Source organism: Pagrus major, chromosome 14 (genome assembly GCF_040436345.1).
Source record: "Pagrus major chromosome 14, Pma_NU_1.0".
Taxonomy (NCBI): domain Eukaryota; kingdom Metazoa; phylum Chordata; class Actinopteri; order Spariformes; family Sparidae; genus Pagrus; species Pagrus major.
The window spans coordinates 8,195,889-8,209,859 of NC_133228.1; the positions used below are offsets into that span (position 1 = coordinate 8,195,889).

Genomic DNA, 13,971 nt, shown 5'->3' on the forward strand with positions numbered 1-13,971 from the left:
GAAGTGCTTTTATATGACCGTTACTTTATTTAATTACATGAAATTTTAACTTTATCACAGCACACAATTATTGCTGAGTTTAAAAACGTGTCTTTCCATTGAAAATTAATGGTATACATAAAGGTAATATGTCCTGCATGGAGGACACACTCACTCACAATGTATGTATGTTGATATAAAGTATGTTCCATCTAATATTTTAATAATTTAAAGATTCAATACAAAAAAAAACAATATATAGAATGACTGTAAGGTGTCACTCGTAGTGATAAACCTACAGCCAATTATCACTAAAGCTATTCATAGGAGCTCATGCTATTTGCATGATATCGCACACTTAAATAACATTTTAATAAACTTAAACTTTCAGTTGATTGAGGCAGAAACACAGACTGAGGAAAGAGCAAACGTAGTATCACTTTTATTCATTGGTCAGTCATTTCTAGGGGTTAGGTTAAGTACATTTCCAGTTAATTGCACCATAATGAGATTGGAGGCACAGCATCAGTCATTTCCTCTTAATATTCAATACAGTACCTCTGATGAACATTACAGTTGAGTTACAAAGACAAAGATAAATCCCCCCTCATGTTGTTAACACTGTTGTTAATATACTAAGCCAATTACCATCTGTAACTATTACCACAGTGCATGACGTATTTTGTAACTAATGGCTCCTCTAAAGTAAGTTATAAGATGTCTTTAGACAAAATCCAGAGAAAGGGTGTGAGCTTGTAGAATTTAATGCTCCGATTGCTCTCTGGTTTTCTGTGGATTGATGGATCATGTTAAATGTTAGTGCAAAAAAGTCTGACACACTGTCTCCAAAATCTATTATTTCCCTCAGAGGTCATCGAAGAGAAAAATAAGAAAAAAAAAAAGTAAATGAAGCAAGAATTAACCACATCGTAGATCACCTGTAGGAATTGTTAAGAGGCTGATTTTTCTGCCCTTAAGTCTGGGAAACAGTATGTTAGCACGTGGAAAGGAATGTCGTACAATCACTACATAAAAATTACAAAAAATAGCATCCTTTCGTAATCTCATAAAAACCTGGAAATGACTATTTGTCACATAAGGCATACAAGACTAAAGCCTGAAATGCAGTCGGCGATTGGCCACCAGGTGTTTCAGGCCTCACCTTGCTGAGTACAAAGAGTGGTCCAGGACATGTAGTGTGAACAGGGCTGATTCAGAGGCTCAGTTAATCTTTTTCAAGGCTTTGATTTCAAGATTTTTTAGCGTGATTTACACATACTGGTATTTTAACTCTAGCTCTATGGATGGTCATTGCACCTCATAGAAACAAATATTAAAATATGAGGTCACATCAGGTCTAAAACCACGACGCAACTTCTCATACAATTTCTTCATATAATTTCAAACACTTCAATTTGCTTTCCAATACATTTCCAGATTTTCCAGTCCTTTGCATGAGCCCTATGTAACAGCAAAGACTACTTCCTCCTCCTGAGCATTCCTCTTCACTGCTTCAGGATGGGCAGCTCCCTCGGCTTAAAGAAGGCCTGAGCCATCCCCATGGCGAAGATGTACACTTTAGAGTCCACCACAATTTTTTCTTTCTTCAGCAGGTCTGCGGGAAAAGAACGAACAGAGAGTTGAGTCAGCGTTCTTGTGGCGGTCTCGATGATCACATACTAACACCACTCTGTGGAAAACATTAAGCCTCACCGTCTATCTTCATCTGGAATTCATCGAGAGGCAGGAGGATGACTTCAACGAATTCTGGAAAGGGAGGATAACGGTTTGATTGAGGAGTTGCTTTATGAGAGAAAAGGATTATTTTTGATATAATAAGAAACATAACTCACCTCCATCACCTGCAGAAGAACAAAGGAGAGCAAGATTAGCCAACAGGTTTTTATATTACACACAAATGTATTCTTAAAATACATTAACATTTCACAGTGTCCCAACTTTTTTGGGGGTCGGGGTTGTATATTAATTGATTTCAGTAATTAGATTTTACACTTATCCCTAGACTTGTATTGTGAGGGTTATTTATTTGCCAAAAATAAAAATAAAAAGAAAGACAGAAAATGAGGCAATAAAAGCAATATACTGGCTGTGAAGGAATGAATGAATAACCCTATGCAAAATGTTGAATACTTTTTTTATCTATTGTGTTGTGTTTTTTTTTTATTTTAAGTATGCTGCCTTTATTTGGGATATTATATTATATCAATGCTCTTTGAAAGGGTGTAGTTGCAGTAGAATGCTATTATTTTATCATTAAATTATCATCCTTAAATTACAATAATGTTGTTTTCTGGAACAATGTGTCATCTAACGGAAGTTATAAGAATGATACGACTAGTAACATATTTAAGCTCCATATAAACTCAAAATGAGGCCAAATAAATCTCAAGACTAAAGCCCTATTCAGACAGGGATAGTATCACAGCTGGAGGTGGGTAATTCTCATGACACAAATGTGGAAAAAGCATATTTTTTTCAAATATTACCATCATCTACTTTTAACCTTAAACTACTTAATTTATATATTAATGTATTACTAGGTGTATAAAGGAGTGGGTCTGCTCACCGAGCTGTTGTGTTGGGTTGATATTCTCCATATCATCTCCGTTGATGTTGACCATGATGATCTGGGTGGTGCAGTTGGACAGACCGGGGTCCAGACAGGTCACTGCGATCCAAACAATAACATTAATACTAGCATTCTGTGTTCATAAGATTAAGATGAGTATGGAACTTCTTTTCACTTTTCACCGCTGACCCCTGAACCTCTCCGACACACTCAACCTAGAAAGGCAGCTTATGCAATCAAATGTACGTCTAGGTACTAGGTCTTTGTGCGACGATACCTGGAGTGACTCCGACTACTTCCCCTTTGTAGCCGGTTTCTTCTTTAAGCTCCCTCAAGGCAGCAGCCTCCGCGCTTTCACCCTCGTCGATCAACCCTGAGCACAGCAGACACAATATTAGAAGTGTCAGAATACACAGCTGTGCCATCAAGAATTTGCAAAAGTCCCAACAGCTCCATTATGTGCGAAGAAAAATGAGATGTAAGATGTTTTTGAGACTAAAAAACAAAACTTTACCGCATGAAAAGTTCAAATTAAAAGGTTTGTTTTGTTGAAACTCTGGACTGAAAATGAGAAGTTTTAAGGATGTTTGAGGAATGTATAAAAAAAAAACCTTTCTGACCTGCAGGAAACTCCAGAGTGTAGCATCCCATAGGGGGACGAAACTGCTTCACCATCACCACACAGTCTTTGTGGAGTGTCCGTTTCAGCAGCGCGATGATTCCAACACCTGCAGGAAAAGTGTGTTACAGCTGGTTAAGCTCAAAATCCGACCTTACCGTCAGTGCAACCTCGACTGACGAGCTAACAGGAAAACAAAAAGTACATAGATGCTCACCATCTGCCTCTGTGTTGGTTTGTCTCGTCGTCCTTTTCGCAGTCTCCCAGGTTCTGGTGGGTGAAATCAGAAGGTGAAACTGTGTGCGGGACACTTGTGCAAATGATAATCCATGTCAGTTGAAGACAGAACAGTACCTGGTGTTTCCAGCAGGGTCCACGTACGTCGTCTTCTCCAGCTTCACCCATTTTCCTGATGCAATGAGCTGCAAGACAGAAAGGAAAAGAACCAGGCTGAGACGATCTATGGCACCGAACACAACTCTGTAAAGACTTATTACAGTCTGAGCTGCTGCTCTACTAATCTTACCAAACTACAAGAGTGGGAATTGTCTTACAGAGAAGCACTTATGTGGTTATTTTTTCAATACAATAATTTGATGTCATAATCTCAAAAATTTTGAATCTAAGGACCAATTGTTTTTAATTGTGATATATCTAAATTTGAGAACGCACACTCAGCAAGCTGAAAGTTTGACAGGATGTCTACAAGTATCAGACACTTAAAGTGAAATGTTCGTTGCTGCAGGAGTCAGTACTTTCCAAGCTGTTTGAAGAAATTGTTTCAGTTTCTTGAAACAAGTCCAGTTGCCTAAGATACGGCACTTAGAATTACCATGACCTGGGTGACTGAGAACCTTCATCAACACTGTTGATGTTTAAACTAGGGTCTTTAATTGTGATTTTGTATGTCATTTATTTTATGGAATGTCTTGTCGGTTATCTGGACCGTGAGTCTGCAATAAAGTTTTGAATTGAAATGAATTGAATATTTAAATACTTTTAAATGCCTAGTATTTATAAAGCAGAATTTCAGACTGTTTAAGACTTTTTAAGGACCTGCAGACACCCTGTTTGATGCAAGTCCATCAAATTTAATACATCAGAGAGGTGTCTAAGGTTGGTTATTGATATATAGTCAGGATTCTTCATGGAGGAGACTAATATAATCCTGTGTTTTGGAAAATTGCAATGAAAGAACATAGAAACTTCTGCCTTTTTTTAAATTAATTGAAGGGTTAAGATAAAGCGTTGTACTTGGTAAAGGATATTTTGTTGTAACATGACATGTTATGTACTTTTGTATCCACTTGGAGCAAATATAGTTTTTTGTATACCTAGTATCTGTAGTGATAAATAAGCAGGGTTCCCACACCTGCTTTAAAATAATATTCAATGAATTTTCAAGGACTTTCCAGGCCTGATTCCCCTCAAATTCAAGGACCCAACATGGCTCCATAATAACAACCGGAAGAACACAGAGCATGTTTGTGTTATATTATTGTACATTGACAATGGTTCAGTTCATCACAGCTATAATGTAATACTACGATGAAGCTATTACTTTAAACTGAGTTATGAGGCAGACCTGTGCAAAAGCCCTGCATTAAAACATGTCTTTGTGAATCTTGTGATTTACTGATGTTCTAACTCGTCTACATTTTGCAGGTCATGTTACCAAAACTGTCAGTGGAGATTTCGGCTTCAAGTCAGAGTTAATGTGGGGTATTTTAAAGCAGCTGTCATAGAGTTTCTGTCTGGACATCATTTATAAAAACCCTAAAAACAACAAACGTACCTCTTCTTTCACTATGTGTGGTGTAGTCACCGCTTTAGGATCCCCTGAGTTGCTCATTTTCAGTATCCGGACAACTGGAAATGAAGAACAGTCGGGTCAAAAAGCTTTAAATAACAAATTAACACTGTCCACCAAGAGCTCGGCTGAGAATTAAAACAAAATACAGAGAACCACCATTTTAATGCGGACCAGACTGGTCGCTTCTGATCATGAGTTGCTCAATTAGCTGCATATTTCGACATTTGGCTTATCAGCTTGTTTTTTTGTTTATTTTACGGTAGCTAGCTGATTTACACTTAACACTGCTACAAGGGTTGAGAGCTCGCACATTTTAAACTTTAAACAATCATTTAAAATGGAAATAATTAAACTTGACTCACGTGAAATCCAAACGATGAGTAGGTACTGACTAGAAGAGATGGCATAGAATGAATGAGGAGTCACTCTGGCACTACTTCCGGGTACCGCAAACGTCACCGGAGTCAAGTTTTGTCCCCAGTAAAATGGAAAAAAACAAAACAAAATGATTATTTTCGGAGTCATTTCTATCATATTTTTAAAGTAGAGATTCAATAACATAATAACATGCGCAACTCTTTTGGAATTATACTCATTCCATTCCAACTAATTGTAATAATTTGATTTAAGGTAAGTAAATATGGGTAGTGTTTTGTGAGAATGAAGACTAACGTTACGCCTGTAGTTTTTTTTTTTAAGTTTATTTTGATCCTTTTTAAATTATGAACTGATCATATTACTGTTTCATGTATTTGACTGATTTCTGCACCATGACGCTGTGGGAAAATTGTTTCTTGAAACTTTCATGCCAATAAAGGAGTGGTAGCTCATTCAGATAAACGATCTATGTCTCAAGTCAGCGGGTGTTGCATCGACCCCGCCTACATGTGCACCTCCATAAGACGTCCGACCTCTGAAAACACAATTTTATTATATAAATCTAACAATAAAGCCTCGGCGGTTTAACAATGGGAATTAAGTCCATTAATAACAGTGAAAACTGAGGAGTAATATTCCCTCAAAATGACGCCGTGTCAAACGAGAATGCGGCGCCGTACTTTTCCAAAATATCATGGCGTCGGAAGATATTTACTGATGGACACTTTTCCGTTACAGGATATTGCAGCATGAAGAAGGAGCAAGTTGTCAACTGTCAGTTTTCGGTTTGGTATCCGATATTCAAGAAACATACGATTAAAAGGTAAACAACTATAATTTGTACTTGAATACCAGAAAACATTTCATCTGTTGTCGCTGTAAAAAAAAGGGTCCATTTAGCTAACGGCTAGCGCTAGCTACCAGATAGAAGCACATAGCTGCCATCTCCATCTTCTTGCTTATCTTAAGCTTTAATAGTTGTGTTTAAATCCTTTTCAGAGGAGCTTTCTACAACCTCATTCTTCCTTTGACATATGTATGTGTGTTGTCTTTTATTAACATGTATTTATATGCTATATTATTACTCTTCTTTATTCCAGTCTGATTCTCCCACTGCCTCAGAATGTAATAGAATATTTACTGGACGATGGGACACTGGTAGTCTCCGGGAGGTATGAGGCCACTGACATACACACACACACACACACACACACACACACACACACAAATCCTTCCATTTAGTCTTTTGTGAGTGATCCACATGAGGTCTCATAAGTGATCTTTGGGACTCCTCTTAAGTGTTGGCAGAAAGGTTGACCTGACCTGCTGTGTTTGAGAAGCCCTGATGTAAAGATGCTATGGGGTTTGCTTGTAGCAGATGATACAGGTTGACCCTGTTGTTATGATCATATACTCATCTGTTGTTTCTCTTCCCTTCAGTGACCATAACACACAGCAGACTCACACTAACAACAGCGACTTGGATGCAGAAGAAGACGTTCAGGTACGGGAACAGAAACTAAGGTTGTGTGTCCGCTTGGAGGCTCTCTTTGGTGCAGATCCTGTTCTATTTTGGCTCATCTCTTTGAACGAAAATTTGTCTTTACTTAAAAAAATTCACAACCATAAAATATTTCACATTTTTACAGGAAGGTGTCACCCTATTCTGTCATTTGAGAAGTCACTTTGTCACTGTTTTGTTTTACATTCACTAGTTATTTGTGAAATTATTTGTGACGGATTATTAGATTTGTTAAAAGACCCACGCTGAGATTGTAGACTGCAGTTAGAGAGTCAGTAGGGAAACTCTGACACGTAGTTCACCTCTAAAATGAAGAGGTAATTTATAACAAAACCTTGGTTAATGAACACACATGACAAATAAATGTTTTAAAGGTTTTAAGTCTTTTTTCAGAGGGTTATATCAGGGAGAAATGGCGTCATCTTTTGACAGTACTTTATACATAACTACTTTGTCTGGTGAACAGACAACCTAACAGCATTCACACAGCAGTTAAACAGTAATTAGAAATGTATTTAATGGTATCTTTTTAACCTCTCATCCTGTTTCTTGTCCTCTGCTTCCCTCTAGTGGTCAGATGATGAGACAACCACCACTGTCACTGTAAGCACGTTTAATGTTTCTTATCCAAATGCACTGTCTGTAATTATGAGGCCAAACAAACGTGATAAATTCATTTCCCACCTGAAAAAGCTTTCATTTAACATGTTTGAACACTTGTATGCTGCACACCCACTCTTTGCATGCAACAGAACTGTGTATCTTAACACCCCCATGTTTATCATTTGATGACATTATAATTATGACTGCGGTTGATGATGTGTCATTGCGTCTGTTAGGCTCCTGAGTTCCCAGAATTCACCTCTAAAGTGCTGGAGGCTATAAACGCCCTGGGTGGGCGTGTCTTTCCCAAACTCAACTGGAGCGCTCCTCGGGTAAAACACTGCACACATGACCAACTTTGTATGACTGTTTTATTTTAAGGTTGCAGACTGGCTGGAACAATATTAAAATATTCTAAATAGATCAAACATAAAACGGTTAATTAAACCACACAATCAAAACAATAAATTAAATGGACTTTCTGGCGGTCAAAACATTTTCAACATTTGGCATAGGGGTGTAGAGATGAGATTAGATGAGATGAGCTTTTAGGTAAGTTGTGTTGCCACTTTTAAGTAAAAGTAAAATTAACACACCGGCTCATTCATGTCAATGGACTCTCTCCTCACCCCCAAAATGTTCCCACACTGGAGCTGTGGAGCGCGCCTTTCATACCAAGTCTATTTGGACTCATTTTGCAGAACGAGTAGCCTAACATCAGTGTTGGGGGTTGATGTGCATTTTATTTTACAACTTTATCATTGCCAATAATATGTTGGATCCATGTTCATGTGTATTTTTAAACACATTTACATTTTTGAAAAAGTTCCAACTTTCAAAATATCATCAAACAATAATGTGGCGTCCCCCCTGCAGTAACTATGCAGACCCCCCTGTTGAAGACCAAGTTTTGGGAGCAGCAGGCGCAGGTTCCACCAGAATGCACTAATTACTCACCAATCCCACAATCCATTAGTTTACACACAGACGCTCTTGACTAACAGCAGGGGCCGCCACACTCAGCATAGTTTTTTTCTGTTCATTCTGCTCAGGCGCTGTGAAAAAAGACTTGTAATGGTGGAGAAATCCCTGCCTTTTATTTTGGCGTCATGTTGGCGACATTCTTATGTAAACACAACAGGCAATGTCAAGGTCAGCTAAAATGATCGAGGTCATTCATCATATGATAAGTGGATAATATAATCATTATGACAGGGAGTATTAAATTCATTAGAAAAGTGTGTCACATGACCTCTTTTTATTTGAAGCATAAGCACATAATTTGTTGGCTAAAAGCCCTCTCCTGTTCAGTGCAGAGACAAATTAGAATTGCCTCTTGGAACACTGCCAGTACCAAGAATTGAGGCATAACTAAAAAACTCTGTTTGTGTGTGTGTGTGTGTGTGTGTGTGTGTGTGTGTGTGTGTGTGTCTTTCAGGATGCTAACTGGATCGCTCTGAACAGTTCCCTGCAGTGTCACAGCCTCAGCGATATATTCCTGCTCTTCAAGAGTTCCGACTTCATCACCCACGACCTCACGCAGCCGTAAGCCTCTCCATCCGACAACATCGACACACACGTACAAATATTTTGCATTTAGATGACAACCGCTATCAGAAAAAAATAACCAGCTTTGGTGTGCACGGGCTGCTTTCAATCTGCAGTAAAACACACGTGGCAGCTGGAGAAATTGCAGTGATGTAGATTTATGCCTCGCGCTCTTCTGCTCTGCATGACAAACGTTTAGCACAGCGACTGATTTACTGCAGCACGCTGCCTCGGGAAAACTGTTTTCATGATATATGCTTGTTTGTCTGACTCTTTTAAAACTTCTTAAACTTCCTGAGGGGCAGCCAGAGAGAGCTTTTTGCATTCTAACAAACACAGAAATTAAAGTGCAAAGCCATGTGATGTCTTAGTATTTGGTATGTCCCCCTTTTGCTTTATTGCCAGCTTGCACTCAATGATGGTTGTAACCATCATTCATTTCTTTGTGCAGATTCCTTGTATGTAGTGACCAGGACTCTCCAGATCCAGTTATAAACTATGAGGTAATTAACTTTCAAAGGACAAACTAAACACGCAGCATTAGTACACTGTGTTCAGTATGAGTTTACATGTCCCATCACGCAGTTAGGGGGCTTTTTTGCTCTGAAGAAAATACTGTTTCTAAACTTTCTGTCATTAAATGAGTCAAATGACTTGATCCCTCCTTCATAGACCACACACACACACACACACTCACACCCCGATGGACTTTATCCACCATGCTGTCTTCTGTCCACAGCTGGTCCTGAGAAAGTGGAGCGAGCTGATTCCTGGTGGAGAGTTTCGCTGCTTCGTCAAAGAGAACAAGCTGATCGGTAAAAACTCTGCACTCACACTCAGATCATCGGTCGATCACTGTGGAAAATGTTAAGATATTACTTATTGTTGTTAACTAGAGAGACCATCATATTTCCATTACATTTTACAATTTTACATCTTCGCCGACAAGTTGGAGGAAAACATGCTGGATTGATTTACAACGCAGAACAGCTAGAGGGCGCTGTCTTTACACGGCAAACTGAGCTGAATATGGCTGATATGGAGAAAGCCAGTATTTAACAATGATATAACCAGCTCCTTGGAATCCTTGAAAGTTTTTGAATTTTAGGTGAAAGTGAAAGGGAAAGTTGCTGAAAATAGACATAGACATGGGGTCATTGAAAGTGATGGCTCCTTGAATCTCAGGGAACTGGGCCTGGAAAGTCCTTGATAAGTCCTCGAATTGGATGCGTAAGAAGGTGTAGGAACCCTGTGTAATGACGTTTGAGCTGTACTTCTACCCAGCAGGCTAATTTAGAAACAATTATAAAATTCAATTTGAGCTGGGCTGATGGCGTTTCTGTGTTCCCAGCTATCTCCCAGAGAGACTACACTCAGTATTACCAGCACATCTTGAAGCAGGAGGAGCAGATCTGTCAGGCCATACAGGAATTCTTCAGCCAGCACATCCAGTACAACTTCCTGGACGAAGACTGTGAGCATCAGCGTCCTTTTTTTTCCTCACTGTTACACACCTCCTTCAGCTCTCCTCTGCTGCTGGAGTCATTAAATATTTACAGCTGAATACAGGATATTGCGACTGGAGAAAATGCAGAGGAACATTGATCAGATGTGGCAATTTTTGACTTGACAGTATACGTGAATATAGCACATACATATACAGTATATAATGTTAATGTTTAATGACTGCATATTGTTTATACAGTTGTTTCCTTTCTGTTACAGTTGTGTTTGATGTCTACAGAGATAGCCAGGTAAGCGCTGATGCATTCTAAAACAGCACATTTTCAAAAACGCCATGTGAATGCTAAGTTGCGCCTACATGTGTATTCGGTGTGTGTGTTGAAGGGGAGGGTGTGGCTGATCGATCTAAACCCGTTCGGAGAGGTGACCGACTCGCTGCTGTTCAGCTGGGAGGAGCTGACGTCTGGAGAAATCACCCAGCAGCAGGTCGGCCTTCGGTTCATGTTTTTTTCCACAAGAGGTTTCTTTGTTTGTAACGAGACAATTTAATAGTGATAATGTGGTTTCTCTGTACATGCAGGAAGGCCCGGCGTTTCGCTACACCAACAGCGAGGTGACGGTGCAGCCCAGTCCCTGTCTGAGCTACAGAATCCCACGTGACTTCGCTGACCTCTCCACTGGAGAAGACGCCTACAAACTCATTGACTTCCTCAAACTGGTAGGATGTTTTTACATATCTTTTTTTATGAGTATTTAGCTAGCTAGTGTTGTTGCTGCACAGTACCACACACTGCTGGGGTGCTAACGTAGTTTTGCTAGCAATCAGAACCACCTCAGCAAGTTATTTGAGATCTGTACACCAGAGAGACTAGTCAGAAACTAGTCAGTATTAGGGCTGCAACTGACAAGTTATTCTGATGATTATTTTCACAATTAATTGATTAATTGTTTAGTCCGTAACATTTCAAAAAATGCTCATTATAATCTCCCAGAGCCCAAAGTGATGCTTTCATCTTGTTTCTTTTGTTCAACCAAGTCTAAAGCCCAAAGAGTCTTCATTTACCATAATGAATGACAAAACAAGCAGCAAATCTTCACATTTAAATAGCTGGAACCAGCAAATGTTTGACGTTTTGGTTGAAAAATGACTGAATCAATTAATCGATTACCATCATGGCTCACAGTTACTTTTCTTTTGATCAACTTATCAGATAATCGACTAATCATTGCAGCTGTAGTTGTTAGTAGCCCTCATCAGGTCTGAGTATTTCATCAAGTTTTGCCTGTTTATTTCTGTTAGTGTTTGTTACCAAACATTAAACATATTTAATTTATCCCCAACCCGAGAGGTTCATCATACAAAACGCATTTAAAAAAAAAAATATATGGCTGGAATTCATTCTGCCATAGTGATTATATGTATTTACACTGTATTTACCTCTTTATATAATAATTTGCATTGTTGGTGGCGGGGCCCGCCATTGCCACACTGTTTTCAAATGGCAAGCCGATGCACAAAGGATTCAGCGGAAAGGACGCATCTACATACTGGAACAAATTCAATGTGCATTACATTTATGCACTGCACATTAGTGACCTGAAGACATGATTTGGAACTTGCGGGCATTTTGAGTATAGCTGCAGAGATTTATGAAGAACCGGTTGTTTGTCTTCTTCTGTCATATTTCTGACAGAGTAGCTACTCAAGGCGCATTTCCTGCCCACAATGATCAATAAATGTGTCATCTCAAATGGAAGTCTGGTGCTTGTGTTATGAAGACATTCTTAGCCTCCCTGCCAGCAACCACAGGTGTCACTAAATCACGCTCTGTAGTGGGTCATGTGCAGATATTGTAAAGAATAAAACTATTAAGAATGTTGGCGTTAAACATAATGCAGGTTTTGTTTTTAGAGTTCTTGACTGGTCTGTTATATCACAAATTCATAAGTCTATTTCTCAAGTGTGAATCCACTACACTGTATGCTAAAATCAGAAAATAACACTGGGAAACAGAGTATATCTTGAAGTGTAATCTCTTCTCCTACTCCTTGTCCTCTCTACAGAAGAAAAGTCAACAGGAAGACTCTGAGGAGGAGGAGGAGGAAGAGGAGGAGAACGCTGCACAGTGACACGGCTCCTCTAAAACCTGAAGAATAGCTGCTAGTGTCAACAACCCTCTATATAATGTTTTCTGCATGAAGTGACTCTGTAGTCTCTGTCCTGTTTCAAGCTTATTTTTTAATTCAGCCTGTTTCTGTGATCAGTACAGTTCCTAGATAGCTCTTGTGTTTACGCTAACGGAACGTGTTAGATAGCAGATCATGTTAACAGCTCTCTGAGCGCCGTGTTACAGATAGTAACGGCCCGGTGAGGGGAGGGAGTCCTCTGCAGTGTTTTTCAGCTTTGGGAGAATTTTTCTTTTGTTTTTTTTTTTTATTAAGGGGGAAAAATTGTGTTACTGCAACGGGATGTATTCACCAATACTGTAACAAATGCCTGCTTTTATACTTTGAAATAAGTGTGTACAATACTTAATGTATCTTTATTGCAGCGCATCGTGTCTCTGGATGTAAACTTCCATTGTACGTGTGTGTTTGTGTCATGAGGCTGTGACAGACTTCTTTATTTAACACTAAAGCTGTTCATCACTGAGGCACCTTTAATTTTCTGTCCAGCCATCCCCGCTCCTCCATCTCTCCCTGCCAATTTCCTCTGAGCAGTTTTGACACACTCATCGCTCCGAGCCGCTCCGGGCGCTCTTTTTGACTCCTGTTTTCTCCCATCATGCATCGCTGTAGACTGCTGCTCGAAAAAACACCATTAAACTTCTTGTCGTGTATTGGCTCGGCTGTCAGTCTGGTGGGCGCTGTAAACCAGCACATTAGAAATTGATTGTGCTTTTACGCAACAGCTCTCATTACGCCCGGGAGCTAAATGAGCTGTGCATGCACGACACAGGGCAGTTCATTTTGTTGGGTTTTTCTTTTTTTTTTTTTTTTTTTTTTTTTTTTTTTAGCCTTCACTGGATTGATAGAGCAATTACAGGGAGATGGAAAGAGCTGGTGTGATGAGAGTTACAGCTCCCCGGGTGAAATGCTGTGGACGGGAAACAGTATACAAGGTGCATATTGGAGGGAATGTTGCACGTTAATCATCATTATGAAAATGAAACCTGGCTGTAAATATAGCAGCGAGAGGAGACCTGGTTTGACCTGTGGTGGATATTTGTGCACAGGGTTTGTTGTGTTTAATACGAACCTTGACATCTGACCAATGTTGTTCCACAGCTTAAATAGCTGATCTTAATTGAGCTTTATACTTTTCATTTGCACTTAGTTTGCTGCAGTGGCATTTTTGGTCAATACTGAGCTTAGCCACTGATGAGCTCCATTCTGTAATCAACATCAGGCTAATGAAAACAATATAAGAGTATATTATGTAGCATATTTTGTTT

The 13,971-nt window shown here is 39.3% G+C and overlaps 2 protein-coding genes across 2 annotated transcripts; one reads left to right on the forward strand and one right to left on the reverse strand.

Annotated features, from left to right (window-relative positions):
• Positions 1 to 405: 405 nt before the first annotated feature.
• nudt5 (nudix (nucleoside diphosphate linked moiety X)-type motif 5) lies at positions 406 to 5,400 on the reverse strand. The gene is made up of 10 exons (XM_073481004.1): positions 5,364 to 5,400; positions 4,984 to 5,057; positions 3,543 to 3,610; positions 3,406 to 3,458; positions 3,190 to 3,297; positions 2,847 to 2,942; positions 2,567 to 2,668; positions 1,833 to 1,841; positions 1,693 to 1,746; positions 406 to 1,594 (listed from the first exon to the last, which is right to left on the reverse strand). Exons 2-10 carry the CDS (start codon positions 5,038 to 5,040, stop codon positions 1,485 to 1,487), a joined length of 657 nt encoding a protein of 218 aa, XP_073337105.1. The 5' UTR covers positions 5,041 to 5,057; positions 5,364 to 5,400; the 3' UTR covers positions 406 to 1,484.
• Positions 5,401 to 6,117: 717 nt separating this feature from the next.
• On the forward strand, positions 6,118 to 13,356 carry cdc123 (cell division cycle 123 homolog (S. cerevisiae)). Its single transcript, XM_073480551.1, has 13 exons — positions 6,118 to 6,202; positions 6,480 to 6,551; positions 6,820 to 6,883; positions 7,472 to 7,504; positions 7,741 to 7,836; positions 8,943 to 9,049; positions 9,504 to 9,555; positions 9,792 to 9,867; positions 10,404 to 10,526; positions 10,778 to 10,806; positions 10,901 to 11,002; positions 11,097 to 11,234; positions 12,581 to 13,356. The coding sequence occupies exons 1-13, from the start codon at positions 6,129 to 6,131 to the stop codon at positions 12,644 to 12,646; spliced, it is 1,032 nt and encodes a 343-aa protein (XP_073336652.1). The 5' UTR covers positions 6,118 to 6,128; the 3' UTR covers positions 12,647 to 13,356.
• Positions 13,357 to 13,971: the final 615 nt, after the last annotated feature.

Excerpts from the sequence above, each read along its gene's own strand:
- nudt5 (XM_073481004.1), bottom strand. The coding sequence starts at position 5,040 with ATGAGCAACTCAGGGGATCCTAAAGCGGTGACTACACCACACATAGTG. Across the intron at positions 3,611-4,983 it reads CACACATAGTGAAAGAAGAG|CTCATTGCATCAGGAAAATG; the intron begins GTACGTTTGTTG and ends TCTGTCTTGCAG. Across the intron at positions 1,595-1,692 it reads ATTCCAGATGAAGATAGACG|ACCTGCTGAAGAAAGAAAAA; the intron begins GTGAGGCTTAAT and ends CTTTTCCCGCAG.
- cdc123 (XM_073480551.1), top strand. The coding sequence starts at position 6,129 with ATGAAGAAGGAGCAAGTTGTCAACTGTCAGTTTTCGGTTTGGTATCCG. Across the intron at positions 7,505-7,740 it reads AGACAACCACCACTGTCACT|GCTCCTGAGTTCCCAGAATT; the intron begins GTAAGCACGTTT and ends TGCGTCTGTTAG. Across the intron at positions 11,003-11,096 it reads GAGAAATCACCCAGCAGCAG|GAAGGCCCGGCGTTTCGCTA; the intron begins GTCGGCCTTCGG and ends CTGTACATGCAG.